Source organism: Meles meles, chromosome 4, assembly GCF_922984935.1.
Source record: "Meles meles chromosome 4, mMelMel3.1 paternal haplotype, whole genome shotgun sequence".
Lineage (NCBI taxonomy): Eukaryota > Metazoa > Chordata > Mammalia > Carnivora > Mustelidae > Meles > Meles meles.
Window position 1 is genome coordinate 1,870,127 of NC_060069.1, and position 25,438 is coordinate 1,895,564.

Here is a 25,438-nt window from a genome sequence, read left to right on the forward strand (position 1 = left end):
TATATTTCCTTAAGTTTCTACAATGAGATCGTATTTTTTAAATTATAAAATAAATAAAATAAACAACATTCAAGGAAACACTAGTCTTTCTTGTTCCTTGAAAAAACAAACCCTGTAGTAAGGATAAGAACCAGATTGCATTTCTCTAATCCTTGCATCTGTGAAAATGTAGAAATGTCTTCACTGCAAGTTGCCACTCTGTAACTCGAATCCATGTTCCTTTCTCTACTTTTAGACCACCTAGAGAGCCAACTGGTGCACAGCATATGTAGTCACCTAATTTTACTCTACAATTTGTTGAAACTCCATTTGAATCCGTATTTTGAGTGTGAGCCCCTTGAGAGGCAGAGGTGGGAACTTCCCCTCCATTTACACTTCCCCTGTCACCTCACCCCACCTTGCCATAAAATCTAGGAAAGAGGTGAGGATGTATGTACACGCACACACACACACACACACACACACACAATGGTAACACAATGAATAATATATACTGCTACGTTCTTACGCACAGCTTTTCAGAGTCATCAATTTCAATCAAAACCCCACCAAAACCAGAGCACTGGGAAACATGTCATAGGGTTGATGGCACTTTGGCTCCAGGCATAAAGAGGAAGATGGGGTGAAAGCACCAACTGACTAAGGCTAATTTCAGAAGTCTTTCCCTGACTTCCCTATATGAACAACAGACAGAAGTACTGGGACTCCATAGTCACTCACCAGTCTTGCTCATCTCTGTATCTGCAGAGCCCAACCCAAGAAGGCATTTAGTAAATTGTTATTTCTAGAAGAAAGGGTTAGCAATTAGGCAGAAGAACAGCTTGCATTTGAGTCTGTCTTCTCTAACATAACACATATCCAAAAGAACCTTCAGTTTTTCATGACCTATTCAGTAATTTCCCCAAGATGTGGTCCTCTAAACTGTAATTTGTTTCATGAGAGCCTTTGCAGCAGCCTAAAATGACTGACACATTGAGGGGGGCCTGTGCCCTTATCTCAAGAGTCCTCCAGCCCCATTCCCAGCCCCCAGGTGCAAAGCTGAATCATCCCCGGGTTTCTTTCGTGGTCATCGATGCACAGCCCACCAAGCAAATACCTGGTTGAATACTTAAAACAGCTAAAGTGATGAAAGGCACAGAAGGAAAAGAAAAGAAAAACATCAAGAGAGTCAACCCCTTAGTGACTCAAGTTCAGTGTGAAGTCTGGGAAGAGAGTAGGCATGGCCACATCCTCTAAAAACAAGGTCAAGAAGACTCTATCTCTGGTGTTCTCCTAAGCAACAGGAAACTCCGAAAGCTTCTCGGTGAGGGGCTGATATGCTCACTCACGTTTGGGGAAGGAAGGCTAGGAAGGAAAGAGACTGAAAAGGCAGCAAGGAGGCATCTCAACAGAGGCCTTGATGAGGCTGAGCCAGGGAAGATGGGACACAAGAACGGCAGTAGTGCAGGGTATGTGGAGCAGCTGCGTACCAGCTCATGAGAACGGACGCTGCGTACCAGCTCACGAGAACCGATTGTACACGTCCCTTCCCAAGCCCATGTTCAGTGATATCACACTGGTAGCTTAAAATCACAGCCATGATGGGAATATCTATACTAAAAAAAAATTGGCAAGTGCCTCGAATCAGAGGGCTTTTCCCCCGCTGCAGAGAGCTGATTGTTAAATATTTACACACACCATTGGGTATACAGTTTGGAAACCAGCTGGATTTGGGAGGCAGAGAGAAAAGTCTCAGAGGACCTTCTGATGTTTCTAGTCTGGATCTCAGGTTGGGTAGGGCTCCATTTCTTGAGATAGTGAATACAGTGGAATGAACGGATACAGGGTCAGGGATGGAGAAGGGGAGTTCAGCCAAGGACATTTTGGATTTGGAAAATCTATAAGACAACTCAAGGATAGCAGAATTTTGAATCTAAAGTTTGGGGTACAGTCCCATACTGCAGAGATGTTGTATTTAAAGCTCTGGGTCTGAGCATGTGGAGTGAAAATAAGGACAGAGGAATCCTGGGAATCTGCAGAACCCAACATTCAAGGGAGTTACTGAAGAGGTGTCTGGGAAAAGAACACTGAGGAAATTTCAAGAAGCAAAGGAAAAGAAGGGGTGGATGTCCCCAGGAAACAGGGGTAAGGGAGATTCAACAAAAAGGAATAAGTATATTGTCAAATGCCACAGACTTCAAAAGATTCTTCTGAGATCGGCATTGAAGGGACCATTGGTAACCTTAACTTCACCGGTTCAGTAGAATGTGAGGATCGGGGAAAAGAAGTAATGGGGCTCGTCAATGTTTGATCTTATGACGATGTATCACTGTGTTAATCAAGACCTAACAAGGAAAACAGTATTTTGAGGTAGGTATTTCAAGGAGAGGAAATTTAATGCAAAGAATTGATTATCCAAGTGATGCCAGATAGGGAAGCTAACCTGCAAACAGCAAGACAGGAAGCCACTACCACCCAGGGATGGAAGGACAGATGGAAAAGGAAGGATCACCAGAGCCCAAGAGTTGGGGCCACATGGCAGAACCTGAAACCCTGCCATATCTTCCCTGCAGGAGGGGGATTAGCAAGGACAGGTGTGTAGCAGCAATGAGACCACTCCAGGCAGGGAAAGAGAGGGAGAAATACTTTGGCTTCTCCCTTTTCCTCTCTCCCCAGCATTCCACCAGTGCCTCCCATTGATTGTACCTAGCCAGGAGCAATTGGCAAGGCAGAAGGAGAACGTAGCTCCCTGTCATAGAGTGGAGCAATGGCAGAAAGGAAGAGATCAGACAGCTAACAGGCCAATGAATGACACTACCACTTATCACATTTCATAACACTTAGGACATTGATTATAAGACTCATCCTGAGTTTAAAGATGCTAAACATTTGAAAAAAAAAAATCATCCTAGAATTAATGAATATGGTCTACCTATGGAGACATGATACACAATGCTTTACAGAGTAGCTCTTTTCTAGACCTGCTGGGTTTCCTTTGCATGAGACTGTTGTCCAATCTTGACTCTTCAGAGATATACACCAACCCTTGGAAGGAGACAGGCTGCCAGGTGTATTTCTGTGCAGGTTTCTAATGCATCTCCCTTCCCCAGTGCTTATTCCCTCAGTCCATCAAGTACATCATTGCCAGCTGTGTCTTCCAGGTTCATCATGCCTCCCTGGGCAAAAATCAAATTTATTATTTTATTCATTGTGTCCCATCACATGCTATGATGGAACGTTCAATCTTTTGTATGGAAATGCATGCTGTGCCGAAGGAAAAAAGTAATTATGGGGGCAGAGGAAGGAGAAATATGAACAACAGAAAGAGCTCAGGAAAAATGAGCATATATCATTCACTCCCACACCTCTTAGACAAGTGCTGGACGTGGGGCACCTATACCATGTGACCACTAAGCCCTTCCAAAAGTGGGCCAGCTATGTTCTTGGTCCTCATTGGCAGTTCTACACCCCTACAATGCTAGGAGACACGACTATGGCGTGAGGGTTCTGGTGGCCATACTCCAACCCAGGACAAAAATGTATTCAATCGGACTGGAAGAGCATTTTCTCTGGCCAGCCTTCAGAGTGAGAGTTGACCCCAGGCCCACTTTGGGAAGGACTGCATGCAGCCTTGGTGCCCTGGCTGAGCTCTGTCTCTGCACAGCCCCAGCTGCATCTGTAGTGTGGATAAACATTAAACATGGAGCCCCCCCGCTGATGGATAGATGGTGACTTCTCACAAGCAGTAACTCAGCAGGAAAAAAGAATCAGAAAAACAAGGGAAAGTGCTTGCCTTTGATGAGCGTGACACATGAGTGCCTGAGAACATTTCCTGTGCTGGCCCACCCTCCTCTAGCTCAGGGCTATAGGGCCCAACATCAGAAAGGGATGCCTGTTCTTCTCATGCCTCAGATGGAAGCCTATGGCAAATAGGCTGGTCTCAGCCTGCATCCAACATGGCCCATGCTCTCTCCTGACCTTGAGACTTTTGCTGATGTCATCTCCCTTCTCCAGAGTCTACAAGGCATCTATTGAATCAACATCCATTCATTCCTTCGTTCACTCACCCAATCAAAAGTTAGTTATCGGGCTGGGAAACAGGGGTGAATTCATGCATGATCTCTGCTTCTTTACAAACCTATCTGGTAAGTAAACACAGCTTTTCAAATTAACAATAAAAAAGGATGGCATGAACTCTATTTGAGGTAGGTATAGGTTAGAATCACCGCACAACTGTGGGAGGAGAAAGGTAAAGCTTCCTAGAAGTCCCAGGTGAGGAGACATGATCTCTCTCCACCAGTGGGAATCTGGAAAGAGGCTGCAGGTAGGGAGGAGAGGAGGGAGAGGAAACGGTGCTGCCTAGAGGGGGAAAGAGCTCTTAGGTGACAGGTGTTCTGGGAGTAGCCCTCCCCCACTCCTGCTCAAAGCAATCATCCCCTCCCTCATCTCCACCAGCCCTGGCCCTCCAGCCTCACTCAAGGCTTGTTTTGCCCTCCTGTTCAGAATCACCATTTAATATTTTAATCTGTCAGCTCCTTAGTTTCCCTACTAAAACTTACACCTTCTTGAGGGCAGAGGATTGTCTTTCCCATCATTCCTGAAGCCTTCTACACTCCTGGCAGCCTGCCCAACCCAGGAAGAGGAGGTGGAGTAAATGGTCAGGGCAGGAAGCAGCCCCAGCCCCGGTGAAGTTAAGTTCAGGGAGAGCAACAGCATCGCCACCGTAGTTCCTCAGGCAAAAGGACGCTTAACCAGCAAAAACAAATTATGTGGTCTTTCTTTGTAATTAAGATTTTTAGCTTTTCAGGGGATGATATTACTGGTGACTGACAATCAGCATTGCCCTCAGGTTTTTGTCATGTAAATTCCACATTTATCCAGCAGCTTTAACCTGTCAGAGCCATTCACAATATTCTTTGGAGGATTTTCTTTCTGTTTGTTTCATGGTTATTGCTTTCAACCTGAAAACGGAAAAAAAGAGAGCCCATTCCAAATGGGACATCCCTTTAGTAGATCTTCTGTGTTTCAATTTCAAAACCCATACTTCAACAATAAACTAGAACAAAATTTCCTTTGGATACTAGGATATAAGCAACAATGCCTTCCCCGCTCTCAACCCACCAGAGCCCCGGTGGTGCGGCTAACAAGACGGTCACTTCACTGGGCCCCTGAGAAGGGATGGTGGCCTCTTTGCCAGCCGCGGCGTTATTTTCTGAGGGTCTTCCACGTGCACAGGAGGGGAATATAAGAGGAAAAGACACGCTGCTGCCCTCAGTGAGTATAGAATGGGTCAGGGAAAATGATTAATGCACGATAAATAGAGAAAATATAAAAATGTGTCACCAAGCAGGAGACTTACCACAGTGGTAATGAAGGCATAGGCTCTGAAGTCAAGACAGATGTGGCTTCAAGTCCCAACGCCAGGACTTACGGACTTACTAAAGCTTACCCGGGGACTCGGCTTCTTCCTATAAGATGGGGAAGTTATGGGATCCACCTCACACAGTTCCTGTGAGGGTGACGTGAGCTAATGAGTGTACAGTCTCTGGGACAGGGATAACCAGCCTCCAAGTTTTGCCACCATCACCACACTTCCCTTTGGCTGCGGGCCCAGCCTGCTATAGGGACCTGGCTGTCCTCCAGACTTCTCACCATATATGCTGCCCCCCACGTAGGGTGTGCCCCAGGCCTGCTGCATAGGAAACAGACATCCTCCGTGCTTTCTCTCATGGGCCATGGGAGAGTTATGACCGGTCTGGCTCAGGCCAAGGTCAGAGACAAACAGAAATGACTTAGAACCGTCAAGTGCAAGCTACAGCCTGTCTTTAGATGACTCAGGTGAGGGACAAAGCTGGGCCCACAAAAGCCTTGCAGCTTCTACTTTGTGCACTGGAGCCCTGACCTACCACATAAGAGGGAGGGCTGTCCCAAGGTCTTCATGTAGGGAGGAAGCCAAATCACAGCCCAGGCCATGTGCAGGCTCTGGTCAGCAGCCTCAGCTGAGCTCAGGCCTTGAGTCAGCCCGGCCCAAACACCTGATATGTGAATAAAGAAACCTCCAAATGATCCCCACCAATTCCTAGTCATCTAAGGCCACAGACACCATCGGACAGAGGGAAGCTCTCCTCCTTCCCTCCCTCCCCTTTATCTAAATTCCCCAGCCACGGGATCTATGAGCATAATAAAGTGGTTGCTTTCCATCAGTTAGCTGTGGGGTAGTTTGCTGGGTATCGACAGACAACCAGAATAGCTGTGCGGTAGTCTGGTAACACCAGACTCTTGTATGCTAAGTGTTTTATGTCCTGGGGCTCACTTTGTTTTATAACAGCGTCTTGAAATAGGACGTAATATACCCATCTTAGAGAGGAGGAATCTAACACCCAAGGGAAGTGAAGCAACCTTTCCAAGATCGCAGGGCTTCTAAGTGGCATAATCAGGACCAATACACCAAGTCAGGATCCCTGTGCTATTTATACGCCGTACATCAGTCAGCCACCCAGAATTAAGAGAACTTTTAAAATAAATTAGATGTTGGATTCAGCACCTGAAATGGCCTATTTACATATATTTTATATGCTGATAACACTCACCTCTGAAATTAAGTCACGTGGCTGTCAAAAACATAAAGAATACGAAACCCCATCCACTTGAGCAGGGCCATGGGACTGAGGCTAAGCTGAGGGACTCACTGACATCAGACGGCTCGGCTGACAGTGGTTCAGTGCACTCCGTCTCTCAGAGAAAGTGCAGAATCCTTATCAGTCTGATTCTGGAGTGCCTTCCCTGAAATCGCAGAATGATCATGGTCATTCAAACCAGTGAGCAAGCTGGGGTGGGTGCAGGGGAGAGGTCTTCCGTTCCCCGGGCTAGCCCGCGTCAGCGAAGGAAGGGCCTCAGACGGAGGTGAAAAGTGCCTTGCAAACTCACTGATAGGTGTTCTGGGAGAATGCTGAAAATAAACACTGGAGAAATCTCGCTGCCGCCAGAGGCCAGATGTTCCCCCAGACGCGTGAATGGTTGTGTGCGGCAGGCGCTCAGCCTAATTCAACTTATGTCACCTCCGGAGGACAGGTAGGTACCTCGGGCCTGATCTGGGGGAAGGAGCTGGGGCCACCCCGCCCTCAAGGAGCTTTGAGAGCCCTGGACCCTGGTGCTGCAGGGCACTGCACAGGGCCTTGCTGCAGGGAGTGCTCGTGAAGGAATGCATAATAGGGCCAAGCAGAGTCCTCCCAATATCCCTCTGCGGCGGCAGAGCGGCCTAGCGAGCCTGACTGGATGTGCCACAGAACCCCAGCGCCCAGATACTGAAGTCTAAGACCTACCCTAGGGAACAGGATGGAGGAAGAGCCAAGACAGAGCACAGCACGCCCGCCCTATACAATACCTTCTCTCACTCACCCACTGTCCGTTTGAGGTCCCTCAGAAGCAGGCGCTCCCTGAGTCAAGGATGTGGGGGCAGGCGGTGTTCCTGGGAGGGGATGTCAGGAAAGACCAGGAGAGGAGCGGAGCAGTGACTCAGGAGCAAAGGGGGAAGCAAGGCACCACTGGAGGAGTGTGGAGCCAAGGCCTCAGGGGACCTCGGAGGACCTTGGGGGAGTGTGTGCGAGGCTGAAGGTACTCTCTCACCAGAGAGATGAGGGTGCCGGGGTCCTGATCCACCAACTCCCATCAGTCATCGGTTGAGGACCATTCCTGAAATCGTTAATTCCCTTGTCTTCTGACCTGGCACACATACAGGCAGAGAAAGCTCTCGTGGCCAGGAAGAACCCAGCAAGGAAGAAAGGCGAAGGGCCACAGGTGCTGGAAGCAGAGCCTGAATGAATGCACGGAGCTGGCAGGAGCACTGCTGGTGCCTCTTACAACCACGTCCTTGACTGCATACAGCCCCTCCCCCACCCTCATGGCTGCGGCCTCATCCATCCATCCAGCCTGCGCCACACTAAGTCTGATAACAATGCATGTGGAAGAGGGGGTCAAAACACGCCGTAGGCTCCAGCCTGGACTGCACATCCCCTCTGGGAAGGAGGCCCCGGATTCCAAGCCACTGGTAGCAGGTTCTGCGTAAATCAGTAACTGTCCTATTCCTCTGGCCCTGCTGAACGGGCTGGATGGGGAAAAGAGCTGGCCCCTCCTCATCCCGGGCTACAGGTAGACCAGGGGCCATCGCAGACCCGGGTAGACCAGGGGCCATCGCAGACCCGGGTAGACCAGGGGCCATCGCAGACCCGGGTAGACCAGGGGCCATCGCAGACCCAACTTTGTGACCATCATCTATTGTAGCAAGGTCTGCTTCGGAGCCTCCCGGCAAAAACCAAACAAAACGAAACCAGTACTCCACGAAACCACTGCACCCTAGGACTGCCTAAGTAACACCCTGACCTTAGCTGCTGCCAATGACCACCACACCTGGAACTGGACACAGTCCATGGAGGGCATTTTTTTTACTTGGAGAGCGAGAGGATGCTGAAACGGGAGACAAACAAGCAGAGAAGATCTGAGTTTATCTTGAAGCTCCAGAGAGAGAACAGAACATCATGCCCTAGACACTTGTTTTACTCCCCAAGTTCTCTGTTAGAAACAGTTTCGTCTGGCTGTCAGAGGTATTTCATACAACCTCAGGCTTTTACTGCCTTGATTTTACCTTTCCCAAGTTCAATCATTTCAGGCAAATCCGTATGTAAATTCCCCAAGAAGTTAGAGAAGATTCCACTTTCAAAAAAGTCCCCAAGGAACCAATGTGAGTGTATCGGGGGCCTAAATGAATGCGGGGCCAGGGAGAAGGAAGCATTTTAGTTTAAGTTGAGTTTGAAGAGTGGGCGAGAGAATTCTCCCTCCCACCCAGGCTCTTCTCTTTATTCCACACAAGCTGGGTCTGTGCGGGAGCTTGCTGGGAAGCTGCTTTTAAATTCACAGCTTATAGTCCATTATAATTGAAAATATGGTGACGCATAAGAGATGATGTTGATTTTAGAATCAGAATGTCAACCAGGTCTTCTCATTTCAGAAATACATACATCCCTTAGTGCTCTGAAGTTACTGTTGGGCTGAAATTTTTACAAACTCCACTCCAAGTCAAATATTACTGAACTACCAAATGTCACTGAACTACTTATGAAGGGGATATACCATTTCCTATTAAATCAAAATATTAAAATGCATTTTCATCTCAAAGTTACTGACACTCTCTTTGGCAATTCAGCGTCTCTCTTTGTAACACCTCAAGCTTATGTAAAGGAAGGTAGAAAAACAAGATACCTAGGAATTAAAAACAAAACACAATAAAAACCTCATCTTCTACATTATCAGTGAGAACAGAGCAGAAGAATTTTCCATCCGAGAGGCCAGTGTTTTAACTCTGAGATACTAGCACTGACCATAATAAGTACTCTATCTTGATTGTTGGAGTTTAATCCATTGGGCTATAAACATAAAGTGATGTTATTTTTACCCCCTACCACGCTATGTCAACCTCCTCTTTCCCACTGGATGGAAACTGACTCAAAGATACTCCAGCCCAATTCCACAGCTTATCATTTCCTTTCAATTACTAAGGCTCAGTCCAGGTCATTTTTAACATCAATCTCCTATCTGATCCGAAAATCTCCCATCCAAGTACTAACCAGGCCCGACCCTGCTTAGCTTCCGAGATCAGACGAGATCGGGCGCGTTCAGGGTGGTATGGCCGTAGACCTGATCCGAAAATCTATTCTCCCTGTCCCCCTACAAGGACAAGGCATTCCCTAGTCTCTGATGGAGAGGCCAAATGTAGTCTTCCCCCTCCCCTCCAACCTGCTCTTCTGCTTATGGAGTAGAGAAGCAGGAGAGGGGAAAGACCAAGGGATATCTCTATACTTAATGAGGCAAAATAGCAGTCCTCTTTCCTTGGCCTAAATAATGTTCCAGCACATGGTTTATGGGCTTTAAGGCCTTCCAACACACCTCACTCGTCTTATTCTTGAGAAGATCTTCTTGTGAAATGTGACAACTTCTTTTAATTGTCCAGGTGGCATTCTCTCTTTTTTCCCCAAAAGACACCCAGAAAGACTATAGTTCCAGAAATTATTTACCCTGTAAAGTAATTTCAGCCTCCAAGTCCATATGGGATCCATCTTTGGTGTCTCCAAGAACTGGGAATTTGGGGTTTGTTTTGTTTTGTTTTTTTAAGATTTTATTTATCTGAGATAGAGAGAATGAGCAGAGAGGAGGAGCAGAGGGAGAAGGAGAAGCAGACTCCCCACAGAGCAGGAAGCCCAATGCGGGACTCAGTCCCAGGACCCTGAGATCATGACCTGAGCCGAAGGCAGGTGCTTGACTGACTGAGCCTCCCAGGCGCCCGGAACTGGGCATCTGTAAGTGAATGAGGGATTGTGTTGCAGGTGTCAACATCTCTGGGTTGAATGTTCCGCAGCACACCCTGCAGAGCTCCACAGTCTCTTCCTCACACCAGTGGCACTGGAGTAGGTCGGCTAAATATTCTGTGTAGCTCTAATAAGCCCCGCGTTTCCAGGAATACAGCCATCCTATAAACTGAGGCCAGAGTGTACTGTCTTGTTCAGGACCTCACCAGAAACACCTCACCATTTCTAAACATTCCATCACCTCAACACTGCCCGTGACATTCGATTGCCGGTACGACGCACCTGGATCCTTGTGCATTTGCAGCGATGGGATGCTCGGCGAGCCTCTAATTCACTACTTCCTCCCGCAGAGCTGGGCTCAGGGCGTCACGCATTATTTTAGGACATGTTTTCCTTTGAGTTCCTTTAAATTTCAGTTAAGGCATTACACTGATTCCTTAAGTTATGTATATAAGCAAGTAATAATATCAGCAAATTCCATTTCAGGATAATAATGGGGCACTACAAAAATATTTTTTGTAAAAAGAGGCCACTGGTTCAGACAGGGATGTAAACAGGTGGTCTAGATTCATAATCCTTTCAGTGTATGTCACTATTATGGATCCTCAGACTTTAGTAAAACCCAATTGGGTCCAAGCTCTAGCCTTGATGTGGGAATAAAAGGAAATGTTCCCACTTGAGCCAGAGTTCCAGGAAGAGGGTATCTCTTTCCACTCTGGGTCCCTACCCCAGCCCATGCAGGGAATGGCAGCCTTAATCACAGGGCGGGGTGGGGTGGGGGGAACACGTCTGCTCCTAGAAGGGAGATGCCAGGGCCAGAATCAGAGCTGTTACCCACCTGCTCTGCCCCTGCTTCAGAGCTCACATCCCTGCCCACGCTCCCCAGCCAGGAGCTTTTCTTCCCAAAGCCAGCTCCAGGAGTTCTAGGTTTTGGTCTGGATGCGGAAGGTGGGTGGGGTTTCCCTGTGCACAGTGCCAATGCTTTAATGCTCAGTACAGACCAGTATATCCTTGGATCTAGAAGTAAATGTTCTGACTTTGGAGAGATTCCCATTTGCTCATTTTTTCTGGACTACGTGCACAGCCTGGAAATCTCAGCACACCTAGAAGTCTACACCTCTTCCTGTTCACCCGCATCCCGGCTGTGGCGACAGAACTCCATGGCCTCATCCCGTGGTGTTGCCCCATTTTAACTGATGACAAAGCTTTTCCCTACTCAGAACTTCATCCTTGCCTCTACATACCCATGAATCTCATATCCTATCAAAGTGCTTTTAAAAACCTAATTGGAAAAGAAGCCATGACTTACATACATAAGGCTTCTATGATTTAGAGTTTAAGAGAATGCTGACGGGAACACACAGGATCCACGGGCGGCACAGAAGAGGGTGGTAGGGAGAGTGTTAGACCCGCAGCAGCCCACGGTCACAACAGCATTCTCAGCAGTGCAGAGACGGAAGGTGTCCTCCCGAATGTGCAGTGTTCAATGCTATAGATGAAAGACGGAGCTTCTGACTAAACTATTTCACTGATGGGAAAGGTAATTTATATTACTTATCCCAGAAGAAGAAACATGGCGATGGACCCCAGCATCATCAGCCCCAGGGTGCTGATAAGCAGCCACCTAGCCGGTCTCACACCCAGCAGGTCCCCCACCTCCACCCCAGCTCCATCTCCCCATCCTGGAATGCACCAGCACATGGCAGGGAGAGCCCCTGCCTGGCCTGCAATGCTGACCTTTCCTAACCAAATCATCCTGCTCCACCAGCCCTACTCTGGTATGTCTGCCCTGGGAAGATGGGCGCTGGTCATCCAGGGGGATGAAGGAGAAAAGGAAAATTCCATCTTGCAAAAGAGCTGGGGTTCCAGGGAGCTCCAGCCATCACTCATCCACCCACCCTACACCCTAAACTTCTGGGGGCATAGGAATGAGGACATCAGAGATACTGCTCTTGAAGAATGCACAGTTCAGTGAGGGGCAGGCAGCAGTGACAATATGGTAGTGCCACGGTGGAGGTCTGTAGGGCAGACATACAGTATGTATGGGGGAGGACTGGCCAGCGGGTACACAGGGACGGATTCCCAGAAGACGTGCCCACCAAGAGGGCTGCTGCCAGGCAGGCAAAAGGAGGGGAGCAGATGGGGCATGGCATGCAGCCGCACAGAGGCACAAGAAGACCCCACAAGGCAGGAAACCGGGTTCACAGCTGCAGACACTGTCCACACTAAGCACCAGGTTGTCTCATGCCAGGGCCCATGCCTGACAAGACACTCAAAACCCACCAGTGCTGGAAGCCAGCACAGGCAGGAGCCCAGTTTCCTAAGGATCTGTAGCCAGCCACTGCCAGCTTTGAGATGACAGAAGTTATGTCTCATAGACTCAGGCACACAATTTGGGCACAGGAACTAATAGCACTCTAATAGGGTTTGAGCACCATGACAGAGACCCATCTGCTTCACACGTTCTCCACACCCTCCAGACATCCCACCATGCTACCCTAAATGCCACCAAGGTGTGACTGCTTAACCCTACAGTGGAGCAAACATCACCAAATGAGACCACGCATCATTGTCTCGTTACCTTAGTGTCCTGGAAAGTCAGTCACATGTGCTTCCAGATGATGTAAGTCGAGCTTTAGCTCCCAGTGTCTTGTAGACTTGGGTTGGAGTCTCCGTGGCCCCAAATCTCCTACACAGGAGCCCATCTGGTTGGAGGTGTGAGCAAGGTGACTTGTTTTGAAGCTGTGGTCACATAGAAAGTCCTCCATCTTTAGTAAGAGTAAGTAGTTTTGACCCCTAGAAGTGGCAGTTTTCTAAAAACACTTCCTCCCCTTGTCCATTGGATTAAGAAAACAAACTGTAAGATGAGGATGAGAGTGACTCTTATGATTATTCATTGTATAGATTATTCAAACAGTGGCTCCAGAAAGTAGCCAAATCCTACCTCCAAAAGCAGACCTTCGTGTCCCCAAGGTCTTGGTAAGAGAGACCCCAGCAGGGTAGGGGTTAGCAGGAAGAGTTACTGAAGGGTAGGGAAAAGGTGGAATGACAAAGGTGCCGAAGGGGGACTCAACAATTCTGTCAGCCCTTAAAGTTTTCCCCCATGGGCTCTGCAACAAAGCAGTGGTGGGACAAGCCTGGAAGCAAAACTCCAGGAAAAGCTCCAGTTTCAAGCAAAGATCCCTGACTGGTCTCTGACTTGAATTCCTCTAGGTAGGAGGCCTGAGATCTACCAGTGAAAAATTAGGGTGGAAAGGAGGCAGGGGTTTGTTTAAAGAGGGGAAAAAAAAAAAAAAAAAAAAAAGCCCTATTCATGGTATCTAACTAAAAGAAGGACAAATCCCTAAAAAGTCCTAAATTTTAAAATTAATAAGCAAAATACAACCATCTTGGTATTTCTGATGATGGTATAATAAAGCTGAAATCACTGGTTTTCCTTTAGAAAAAAATGGCTAACATAAGCCAGGAAGGTGAAATCTAGGTCTTGAACATGAAACTCCCTTTATTCTTATTATGAATAATTTCAGCCTTCTCTCCTACTCCAAGTGATCATTCATCATCCCATAAAAACAAGCAAACAAAATAAAAACAACACTGAAAAAGGAAAGAAAGGAGGGAAGGAAAGAAGGAAGGAATGAACAGAGGGAAGGAGAGAGGAGGGAGAGAAAGAAGCAGGGAGGGAGGGAGAAAGGAAGAGAGGGAGGGAAGGGAAGGGAGGAGGGAAAGAGGGAACGAAAGAGGGAAGAAAGGAGTTAAGGAAGGAAGGAAGGAGCGAAGGAAGGAAGGAGGGATGGAAGGAGTGATGGGGTGGGAAGGAAGGAAGGAAAGAGGGAGAGAAGGCAGGAAGGAAGGAAGGGAGGGAGGGAGTGGGGCGAGAGGAAGGGTGTTAAAATCCCATGAACTGCAAACTCAATACTTCCTTTCATTCCCCAGAGCTTCTGTGAATTTCTGAGTGATGGCTTGTCTTTTAACCCTAAATCCTGATTGTTAATCCCTCCCAGACAGGGTCTGGAGGGAAGAAGCTGGGGCAGTTTACAGCAAAGAGATGTGTGCCAGGAAATGCTGGCAGAGCACAATGAGCTGAAATTCTAGGACTGTATGGACTTAAACTGCCCTTGCTGTGGGCCTAGAGGATCAGAGTAAGTGACTTTCTAACTCAGGAGGCAGGAAAAAGAATCTCCCACACTCCCAACCTGTTCTACCCTCTATTTCCTATCTAACCATTAGTGATTCATTCCTTTGGGTTAACAGTGCCCACAGTAGGTGTGGAACCACGAGTTACACCTACAGCAGACAGACCCCAAATGGAAGGTCAGACCCCATTTCCATTTCCCTGTAACTCCTGTTTCTTCTCCCACTGACATCCCTAAGCCTTGTTGACCGGCCCATCCACAGTATCTGCATGATCAAGAGGAGGGGGTTAAAGGCGGGGCAGCAGCCGGTGCGAGGGAAGGTGACCTTCTGGATGCCTGAGTGGGTACTAAGTTCTCGTCACCCGCACCCACTTGGCGATGCCCTGTTGGCAGCCAAACCCAGGGCCGCTGGGGTACCTTTCAGGCAGGAGGCAGAAGTTTCCTTAGAGCATCTGGCCTGACATCAGGCAGAAGCATCCCCGGCTTCAGGTACAGAGTGACACGCTAAGTGTTCCCCGGCAGCCCAGAGAGCGAGCCTGAATACCCACCCATGTTCTCAAGCTCCCTAAGTCCAGGATCAACTGTACTGCTGCAGAGGAAATCATAAATAATGCATCTGAAGACCAGGACGTCAATATCTTTGAAGGGTTTCATTTCTCCTCTCTTCCAACTTTGATATATGTACTTACTTAACAAGGGCCTGGGGAGGGTTAATTGAATTAATATATGTAAAGTGCTTTGAGTTTGAAGAGAATGCGCAATATAAATGGAAGTGTCACTAAAAAGGTTAATCTAATTTACATCTAACACTTTCAGTTCATGGTGTTAATGAACTATATCCTTTTAGAGAGTGATTAATTTATAGAAATGTGATTATTTTTCCTAATGCTATATATGGGTCAGCTTCTTCTGTTACTATATCCTACTTTATAGGAGAATTCAGCATTTTATAAATTAAAACAATAAATCAAACACCCCTGTAATGGCTATATTTCATTAATTACAAGAAGACATGCATTAGATTAACATTTATCTGTTTTAATTAATTTGCTGCAATGCAGTTATCCATGCAAATTGGAAAAACGACACATCAACTTGACATAATATTAACAGTTTTGAATGGTTCTTCCTCAAAAATTTACGGACCTGCAGCTGCGGCATTCTTGGGTAACCATGGTGACCACCAGCTGCGTGACACGTGCGAGCCGTACATCAAAGAGCCAGGAAGGTACTTAACACTAAATTCAAACTTCTCCTGAAAATATCCTTAACTGAAGAGGTAAGGCCGTAGAAAAGGAAAAGGACGCAGGATTCTGTTGGGGGGGAGTTGAGCCCCAAAGTCTCAAAACAGATTTCTTAATCTGATCACCGTCTTTTGTCGGCACTTTATCCTTTCAAGAGGCATTTAGAAGCACTTCAAGGTGGACACCAGAATGCTGGTGGGTAAAGGAGGGAGGTGGCACGAAGCTACCCCCGGGGGGGGGGGATAGTTTGCCCCCGCCCCAGACTCACACTGACCAGTGGGTCCGGGTCACTAAACTTCCTTCTCCACAGTGACTGTTGTCACACTGGTTTGAAGACTGCAGATCGGTTTCACTGTATACTACAAGAGACATCATGGACACGCAACGTGGTAGAAGTCACAAAAAGGATGTGTGCGTGTGTTGTTGTTGTTTTTAATCAGCAAAATTTATGTCAAATTTCAGCCACTGAAGCATTTTTAGTGGCGTCTATAACCTTTCTCAGTGAGAATTCCGGTGGTATCGGCTGAACTTGACGCCCTCACACACTTCAGGTGGCTAATGTTCTCCTGACTCATCCGCACAGCAGAGTGTTTTCAACTTTTACGAAGTAATGCTGTTAATTGGTTTGGAAAGATAGATAACTGAAGGGGAGAGGCCCAATGAGCAGTTCCTAGCAGCGACCAAGGGCACGAAGGGGCACCCACCAGGAGAATGGAAAGGCACAGCCCAGAGAGACTTGCAGCCAGCGTGGGTGGCGTCACCCTGGGGCACATTCGCTCCCTCCACACTCTCCATTCACTATGGACCTCACAGCGCCAGACAGTGGACACACAGAGGTGACCAGGGGTCTTCCCCTAGAGGGGTTCATAGTCTGCCTGGGGAGGCAGGAAAGCAACAGGCAATTGGATAGGGGGAACTGGAGGTAGTAAAATATAGAGGAACAAGGCCACCTCCCGGGAGCAGCCCTACAACCCACATAAAGAAACAAAGCGGTTCCTGGGGGAACTGTTAGTAGCCAGTGTGAGTGCTCCTCAGACTTGGCTGGGCATCAGAAATACCTGAGAGCTTTGGGGCGCCAGGCAGCTCAGCTGGTTAAGCGTCTGCCTTTGGCTCGGCTCATCATCTCAGAGTCCTGGGATCCAGCCCAGCGTGGGCTCCCTGCTCTGCAGGGAGTCTGCTTCTCCCTCTACCTCTGCCCCTCCACCCTACTTGTACACGCTCTCTCTCCCTCTCTCTCTCAAATAAATAAATAAAGTTTAAGAGAGAGAGAGAGAAGGAAAGAAAGAAAGACCTAAGAGCTTTAAAGGAAATCCCAGGACCTAGCCTAGAGCAATGGCAGCAGTCTCGGGCGCAGGGTTCCAGGCATCAGCACTATTTTAACAACTGTCACAGGTGGTTCTGCTGTGCACTCAGGGTTGAGAATCACTAACACAGCAGAGGAGAGGGCAGACGCTGAAATGTGACTTGGCGGATTCCAATCCCAGCTCCAGCTCTGTTTTTTGTTTTTTTTTTAAAGATTTTATTTATTTGACAGAGAAAGAGATCACAAGTAGGCAGAGAGAGAAGGGGGGGGAAGCGGGCTCCCTGCTGAGCAAAGAGTTGGATGTCAGGCTCCATCCCAGGACCCTGAGATCATGAACTGAGCTGAAGGCAGAGGCTTAACCCAGAGCCAGCCAGGCGCCCCTCCAGCGCTACTGTTTACTAGCTGGGTGAACTGGGTAAGGAGCTTAACTTTCCTGGCCTTGGTTTTCTCACCTTTAAAACAGGGGACGATAAGGGCACACATCTAGTGGAGTGGCTAGAAGGAAAGGAGTATTTATACCTAGAAAGCACTCAGAGCAGTGCCTTGAGCATAGGCAGCTCTTGGTAGATGGTCTTATTTGGTGTCTGGAAATTGCTGGAAAATTCTTTGAGAAGAAGCCTGATGAGAAGTGAAGGGAAAACCATCAACTTTTATGGAAGGCTGCAGAGTTGGGAACTATCTTGAGAGAAACTATCGTCAGGGGTGAGACTCCCTGTTCTCAGCAGGCAACCGGGCCCTCATGCGTCCCCACTCCAGAGGAGGCTGGGTTGTAAGAGTACAGGCCGAGTCCTCTGCAGATGCTTCCTGTCCTAGCTGTTGTTCGAGGGCCATCTTTGCTGCTAGAAGGGGTCATGGGAGGGATGAGAGAGGCAGAAGGTGGGAGAAGGGCTGCTTTCCTCTAGGACAAAAACTGGTATCCTACTCCCTCTCTCCTCCCCACGCCAGGGCAGAGGCTACAAAATGTGAGGTAGGAATTGGATTTCCCGTATTAGAGTCCCAGTGGCAGAAAAGACTCTGCTGCCTGTGTAAGTGGAGAGCCAGGGACATGGAGGGCCCATGCTGTTCAGACAGTGAGTGTCACAAGGGGCAGCCTGTGACAGACCGAAGCTTGAAGCCATTCCAAGGGTGCAAAGCTATTCTCAAAACCCTGGAACACTGCCAGGCCCTAGCATGGATGGTGAAGAACAGATTCAGGATGAGTGGGATGGAATTTCTTGGAGGCCTGGTGGGACTGGAGTTGGTGATACCCACCCTGACAGCACTGTGAGGGAGGGGTGAGGAGGAGGTCAAAATGAAAATTTAGCACTTTCATTGCAAACCCTGCTGAATAAGGCAATAGCAAGGAGCGTGGAGAGACATGGGAAGGTTCGAGATATTTATGGGTAGAATTAACTGGTCATGATGAAGGATGGGGTGTGATGGGGGAGAGTGAAGCATGTTGGAGGAGTCCTGGGGCTCTGACTGAGGTGAGAGGTTGGGGGACCCTTCATCCAAATGAAGGCCACAGACAGAATAACAGCAGATTACTGGAGGGAGAGAAAAGTTTGGGCATACATGGGGCTGGTGGTACCCCAGACCATCCCAGAGGAGGCAGACATTAAGTGAGCCTCAAAATGAGCTAGAAAAATTGGTCAGGGCCAGAGATGACCCTGGGAGAACTTATCTAAGTAGAGGGCACTGAGCTGGGGACAAGCAAAGTCCTGAGGATCTAAAAGGACAAGCCTCTGTTCCAAGGATTAGAAAATCACTAAGAAGAGGCAGAAGTGGGCTTTGGGTGACATGGTCCACGACAGCACCTGGCTCTCTGGTGCTGGATCACACCCACCTCTAAGCAGTAAGACCTCTTGTTCTGATTTCCGGCTCTCTTGCTGCAGACCCTACAGTTCCTTTCCCCACCCGTGAAATGGGCATTTGTGAAAAGAACCACCACATGTAATCATGCTGTGACATGAGAAGAAAAGGCAGCCCTATGAGTAGTCAGGTCCCTGCTACTCTGTCTGTGCCTCCCCTCCCATCCAGGCCACACTCACTTTTGGCATTCGCTCCTCATTCTTCCCAGTGTCCAGCCTTCGAGTGGATCTACCGCACTTCAAAGTGTTCGTAGTAACCTTTCTTCACCCTGCCTGCCTAACAAAGGAGTCAGAAGAGAGCCACGCTTAACCCAAACGAAAGACCAGCTAGGGAGCTCTCTCTGGGCAGGAAACCCCTGCAAGCACACCTCTGGACCACGCAATGCAGACAACTGCCTTCTCTGCTTGAGGCCACGCATGACGGGAGGTGAGGAAGGCTTCGAGCTGCCTGGGCCAGAAGACAAAAGCCATGCTTACTCCTTGTGGTGAAGTGAATCAGAGAGTAAGGCTCTCAGAGAAAACTACTCTTGGCAGTTTCGTAGTGAAACCCAAATGTTCTCGGACAGTGAGGCTCAGAGCAAGAGCCTCTCTGACCCTTCCCAGAGCAGACATCACATCCCTCTGGGAGGTCAGCCCAGAGGACGTGGGAAATCCACGTCTGCCACACTGTTCTGGCTTCAGATCTCAGTTCTACAGTCTCCAAGCTGTGAAACGTTGGGCAAGTTTTATTGCTTCTCTGAGCCTCCATTTTCTCCTCTGTAAAGATGAGACAACAATTCTACCTGCATCACAGGGTTGGGGTTAAGATCAAATCAACTGACATATGGGAAATGTTGAAAAAAGTGCCTGGCACACAGTGTGTATTCCATAAACATTCGCTCCTGTATTAGCAATGTAATCTGTATACAGAAACGTATTCTCCCTCCCTCTAAAAAAACAATGGAGCACTTGGGTGGCTCAGTCAGTTCAACATCTGACTCTTGATTTCGGCTCAGGTCACTATCTCAGTGTCCTGAGATCAAGCCCCGAGTCAGGCTCTGTGCTGGGTGTGAACCCTGCTTGGCATTCTCTCTCTCTCTCTCTCTCTCTCTCTCTCTCTCTCCCTCTTCCCCTCTCCTCTTAACAAAGAAGCTAAGAGAAAGAAAGAAATGTATTTGGTTATGGCTGAGCTCCCCCTGCACTCCTGCCTGTGTGCCAGTCATGTGCATTCTTACTATCCTGCATTCGCTGTCCTGCCCCCGTCCTATCTCTTACCCAGGGCCTACTCACCCATTAAGACCCCTTTCATTTTCTCTGCAAATCTTTCCTGACTTCTCCCATCCTTGCCAATTTCTTCCTTTCCTCCAAGACTTGCCTGAGGTCTGTAGTGCACAGTCTACCCTGTCCCGACGGCTACGAAGATCTCCGAGAGTTCACGTCGTGTGTGACGTTTGCCCTAGACAGAGTGTGAGCTCTTTGATGTCTGCAACTTATCTTTCCGCTCCCTTCACAGAGCATAACAGAAGACTGAGAGGCGGTACTGGCGGATAAGGCTAAAGAACAGGGCCCAGTACGTGTTTGAGTTGGCCTCTCCCCCAGGGTGTCCTTCTCTGACCAGTGCCCCCCCCTTCTACCGGATGCTCCCCCAAACCCCTAGCATGACTGTTATAGAGGAATGTTTGTGTTCCCCCAAGATTCATTTGTTGAAACCCTAATCCCAAAGTAATGGCATCAGGAGGCAGGGTCTTCGGGAAGGGATTGGGGATAGAGGGGGCCATGGGGGTGGAGCTGTCATCAGTGGGATGAGTACTCTTATTAGAGCCAGGAGAAAGCCTGCTTCTTCTCTCTGCTCTCTTCCCTGTGTGGGTATAATCAGAAGTCAGCAGTCTGCAACCCAGAAGAGGCTCTTCCCAGAACCTGACACTCCTGGCACCTCGGTCTCAGACTTCCAGCCTCCAGACCGTTCGATATAAACTGCGGTTTCTTATAGGTCACCCAGTTCCCGGGATTTTGTTATAGCACCCCGACCTGGTTAAGATAGCGACCATCTGTCCTAGTCAGTACATGTTTTGAGCTTAGTAGCCTTCCCCCAATTTAGTCCTCTTCTGGTCCATCTCAAACTTACCATGCCAATAGAAACATTTCCATAGTGTCCAGCTAGTGGTGGGCCAGACAACAAATAACAAAAATCATCTGTTTTAAGTCGCCGTTTGGTTATCATACCTTGGGTTACCCCCTTCCATGCAAACAGGCTTCACCAGAGGGGTGGTCTTAAGCACAACAAAAACGCTTCTCTGCTTCCTGAAAGAGCAGGGTTGAGAGGAAAGTGCTAACTGGGCAGGGACCTCTCCTAACAGCCCAAATCAACCACAGATGCACTTCCTCCAGAGACCAGAAGCCCCACACCTCCAGACCTGGCCCATGGAGACAGGCTTATTTACTTGGACAGCACACATTGCCGAGTCCCTACTCTGGGTCCGCCCTGCACTAAGTGCCTGGGCTTTTAAGCTGGATGAGAAGGGGGCCCTGGCCTCAAGGGCATCCACAGACTGGTGGAAGTGGTAAATGTTTTCACAGCTCAAGCTGAATGTGTATGAATGTACACATCCATTTATACACGGTGTTTCTACACACATGCACACACACACACAAAAGAGACAGAGAGAGAACAGAGCTTGGGCTGGGAGAAGATATAAACAAAGCTATTGGATTGCCCAGAGGTCAGAAAAGGGGATTTTACCAAATCTCAGACTAGAACCCCGTGTTTACGTGACCAATAATTACAGTCACTATGTATTTAGTGCCATTTGCATGCCGAGAACTGGGCTAAATGATTTCTAAGCTCTCTCCTGACAACCACTCCGCAAGGTAGATTTTTGTATCCCTATTGTATAGATAAGGAAACTGACACTCAAAAAGCTTAGCTAATATACCTAAGATTATCTAGCTAGGAAGCAGTTGGACCAGGATTAGAACCCGAGTTTCTTGAAGTCCAAATTTTATTTTATATAGGAGAGGAGAAAACATCTCAAGCATCTATGTCCAGAAACAAAAGCACTTCGATTGCAAACGGTGGGGGGGGGGGGGGGGGGAGTCACTAAGCCCATCACTACTGAATGCTCGACTTACACTTGGAAACCAGGCAGGCGTGTGGCCCTAGGAAGGCAGGATGAGATTCCAGCCCTCAAGGCTCACAGAGCACTGCTGGGGCCAGACAAGGAGCACAGGCACACCAGAGACAGAGCCACAGTGTTCTGGGGGAGACCAACCTGGGAGACCAGTTAGGAAAGGTTCCTAGGGAAGGCCAGGGCTAAGCCTGACCATGTGATGAGTAACAGAAGGGATTAGGCAGAGGAAGGTGACCTTCTAGTCTGAAGACATAGTCCACAGGATCTGTGAGCACATCCTGGCACGGTAACCAGAGGTGATTCAGGATGAAGGGAATCTGGTCTTTTCAAGGAATCCAAGGAATGTTCATCTTTTTTGAGTAGCCAAGATAAAAAAGAGTAAAGAGAAGTGGTTGTAATAGCTCCTTACCCACTGGATTATTTCAGAAATTGGGAATATGTTTGCACTAAGAATTCAGTGATTCTGAGAAAACCCCCAAATAATTGTATGGAATTAGCAGCTCAATTCCCTGCAGCAAGAAGCGAGGAATCAAAGGCAAGATGAGCCATGCACACAGACACAACCACCTACAGGAGCCCAAAGCTGCGAAGGTGTTTCCAGATAGTTGTCCAGAGGGTGCGTCCAACTCTGCCAGGCAGCTTGAAGCCACACTCCCAATTTTCTTTTACACGTGAGCACAGAATAGCATGCAGGAACAAAGCTATTTTTTGTTCAATCTTTTCACATGTCTCCCTAACTTTTCTCTTTTTCAAAGACAGGAGTAATCATGACAAGAACCTTAGAAACCGCAGTCAGTGGCGGCACAAAGCCTATCTTTACTATTGCACATGTTCTTCAGAGATTAGGTGGGATCTGGGAATGCAAAATGCAAGTGCATCGTAATAAGGAAAGTCAGTCCTGTAAATACCGACTAAACTGTCATTATAAATGTCTCTGTTTTGATCAACTATTACACATTTGTCTTTAAAAAAAAAAAAAAATCCAGCTAACAGCGCTCTTTGCAGCCCCCCAGTGGCTGGAAGAGGAAAGAAGGGAGATGGGGGATTCAGAAGGCAACTCTCACTCCTCTAGGGCCAATCAACTTTTTACATTGTAAAGAAAAATGGCTTGTTTTCACGGCGAAATGAGTATATTCTAAGTGAGGAAGATGAAAAGTGTTGATGAAAATGAACATAATTGTATGCATACACATGAATCACTGAGAGCCTGAATTTTTTTTTTCATCTCTCTTATCTCTGCAAAGCTTTCTATTCTGACCAGAGAACTCCGCAGTGCATAAGCATACCAGGTCCTCCACCCAAACAAGGTTTTCCCTTTTCCTCACCTTCTGTGAGCTCCTGTTTGCAGATATCTGTTTACAAATATACCATTTGTTCTGCTACAAAGTAATGAAAAATCTTCAAAAACAGGTTATTTTCCTGTTCAACAAAGTGTCTCCTTAACAAGGACGGCAAAAGGTTTGGAAACTCATTGTTTTTAATTCTTATTTTTACCAAAACAACAGTCTCTCAGAATGATCCCTCCTATCAGCGACTCTTTCACCACACTTCGAGATATTTTCATAATGAGTTTTTCCTTGTCTTCTCAAAAAAGAAACTGTTTCTCAAGGGGGGGGGGGCTGAATTGCTGAAAAGAAACAGGATGTCTGCTTAAGAAATAGTTTCAAAATCATATCACCAAAAATGTCAGGTTAGAGAATAAGCAGAAACTCTCTTTTCTTTTCAAATTTATCATTCACAGGTTGTGGAAGAAGCATCCCTGAAGTCCAGAGGAGGCAAACTGTCTACCTCTCACTCTCCTCACCCTCCAAGAGTAATTCAACCTGGTATAAATTCCTTCCCTGAACCAACGGTAAGCAATCAAAGCCAGCTTGCAAAATCAGGTTGCCTCTAATAGAGAACCTGTTGATCTACAGGTGCAAACCCTTCGGACCCCTGATGATGGTCAGACAAGATTCCAGCGACCACGTTCCCACCTTGTTACCTTGCAGATTTGGCCACAGCCCCCAAACCGAGCGCACACCCTGCTCGTCAACAGCATAAAGAATCAACAAGTTATCGCTAAGCTGGGCGCTCCAGCCCAGATCTGCTACTGCCTCCCTAGCGCCCACCGCCACCCAGCTCCCTCGCTGCTCCTCCCTCTCCCCTCCCCACGCAGTCCTGCCAGCACGTGACCTTCTCTTTCAGACCCGCCCTCCCGTCGCCCCTGCCCCCGCGCGCTCCCGGTGCACCCAGACAGCTGTCAAAGTACGCGGCTCGCCAGCCTACTGTCTCCTTACAGCGCCGGGCGTTCACCAGGACCTGGCTGCCTCCTGGGAGGGAGCCGCGCGAGGTCAGGCTCTCCCACCGCCACGCGTGGGCGGGGAAGGGGCGTCAGGTGGGCTCCTTCCCCGGCTGGAGCCCCAGAGGAGTCGGAGGCAGCGGGAGGCGTCACACCCTGCACTTCCGACTCCGCGACCCACCCGGAGGACGCGCGTTCCCAGGGGAGCCTCAGCTGTCCGAGGGGAGCCCGAGGCGAGCCGGGGATGGGAGGGCTTCCCTGGAGCCTACAAGTTTCCACCCACCTCCGAGCTGGAAACGCGCTCTGCTCCTCCCTTGAAGGCGCCCGCCGCCGCCGACTCCCTCCCTCGGGGCAGGAGCCGACCACTGCCTCTCCTACCCGGCGCCCGCGCCCCGTCCGAGGAGTCCCCGCGCTGGGCCCCGCGGCGCCCCGACTCCGCCGCAGACAGCCCCTAAAGTTGTCCAGACTCCACAGACCTCCCCTTCCCCTCGGTCCCTGGGCCCCGCCCAGGGTAGGGCCAGAGTCTGCAGGTGGAGCCTCTAGGGTCCGGGGCGCAGGGCGCTCACTTCGGGGATCCCGAGCGCACGGAGGCCGGGGAGCTGCGGCAGGGGAGCGCGTGCGGATCTAGAGCCGGGGTCCCCGCGCTGCCTCCCCCTCAGGGAGGAGGAAACTTCCCAGCACCCACCTTTAGCCGCGAGGAGGCGGCGCCGCCGGCTGCCCCCGCCGCCGCCGCCGCTCCCCACGCCCAGCGCCAGCAGCAGCGGCACCCAGCACAGCCTCGCGGCCCGCATCCTCGCCGCCGGTGCCCGCCGGGCCGCGGCCGCCCTGCTGTGCCTGCGGGTTGCGCTTCGGGCGCCGCCGCGCTCGGCCTCCGCCGCCGCGCTCCTCGCTCGCCGCCGGCAGCCGCTCACTGGCGCGGGCCCGGAGCGGCTCCGGCGCTCACCCCGGGACGGCCCGTGACGTCACGGAGGGAGGGAGGTGGCTCCTGCATATTCATGAGACGCGGACACCGCGCCTGCCGCCGCGCTCGCGCCTCCGCGGCCCCGACCCCCAACTTTCCACCCGCGTCCTCGCGCTTCCCGGCTGGTGCTCCAGGCGCGACTCGGCTCCCGGGGGACCGCGGCGGGCGGCTGCAGGGAGCCTCGGCTTCGGCTCCCCAAATAACTGCCTCGAGAGATGGCGG

At 49.3% G+C, this 25,438-nt stretch overlaps 1 protein-coding gene across 1 annotated transcript in view; it reads right to left on the reverse strand.

The window, feature by feature from the left end:
* The window catches only part of CLSTN2 (calsyntenin 2), a 623,511-nt gene extending 598,388 nt beyond the window's left edge, over positions 1-25,123 (reverse strand). The window contains exon 1 of the mRNA XM_046002347.1: positions 24,941-25,123. Coding sequence (XP_045858303.1) covers positions 24,941-25,046 — 106 coding nt within the window. The 5' untranslated portion in view covers positions 25,047-25,123. The remainder of the gene's footprint in view (positions 1-24,940) is intronic.
* Between the last annotated feature and the right edge of the window lie 315 nt (positions 25,124-25,438).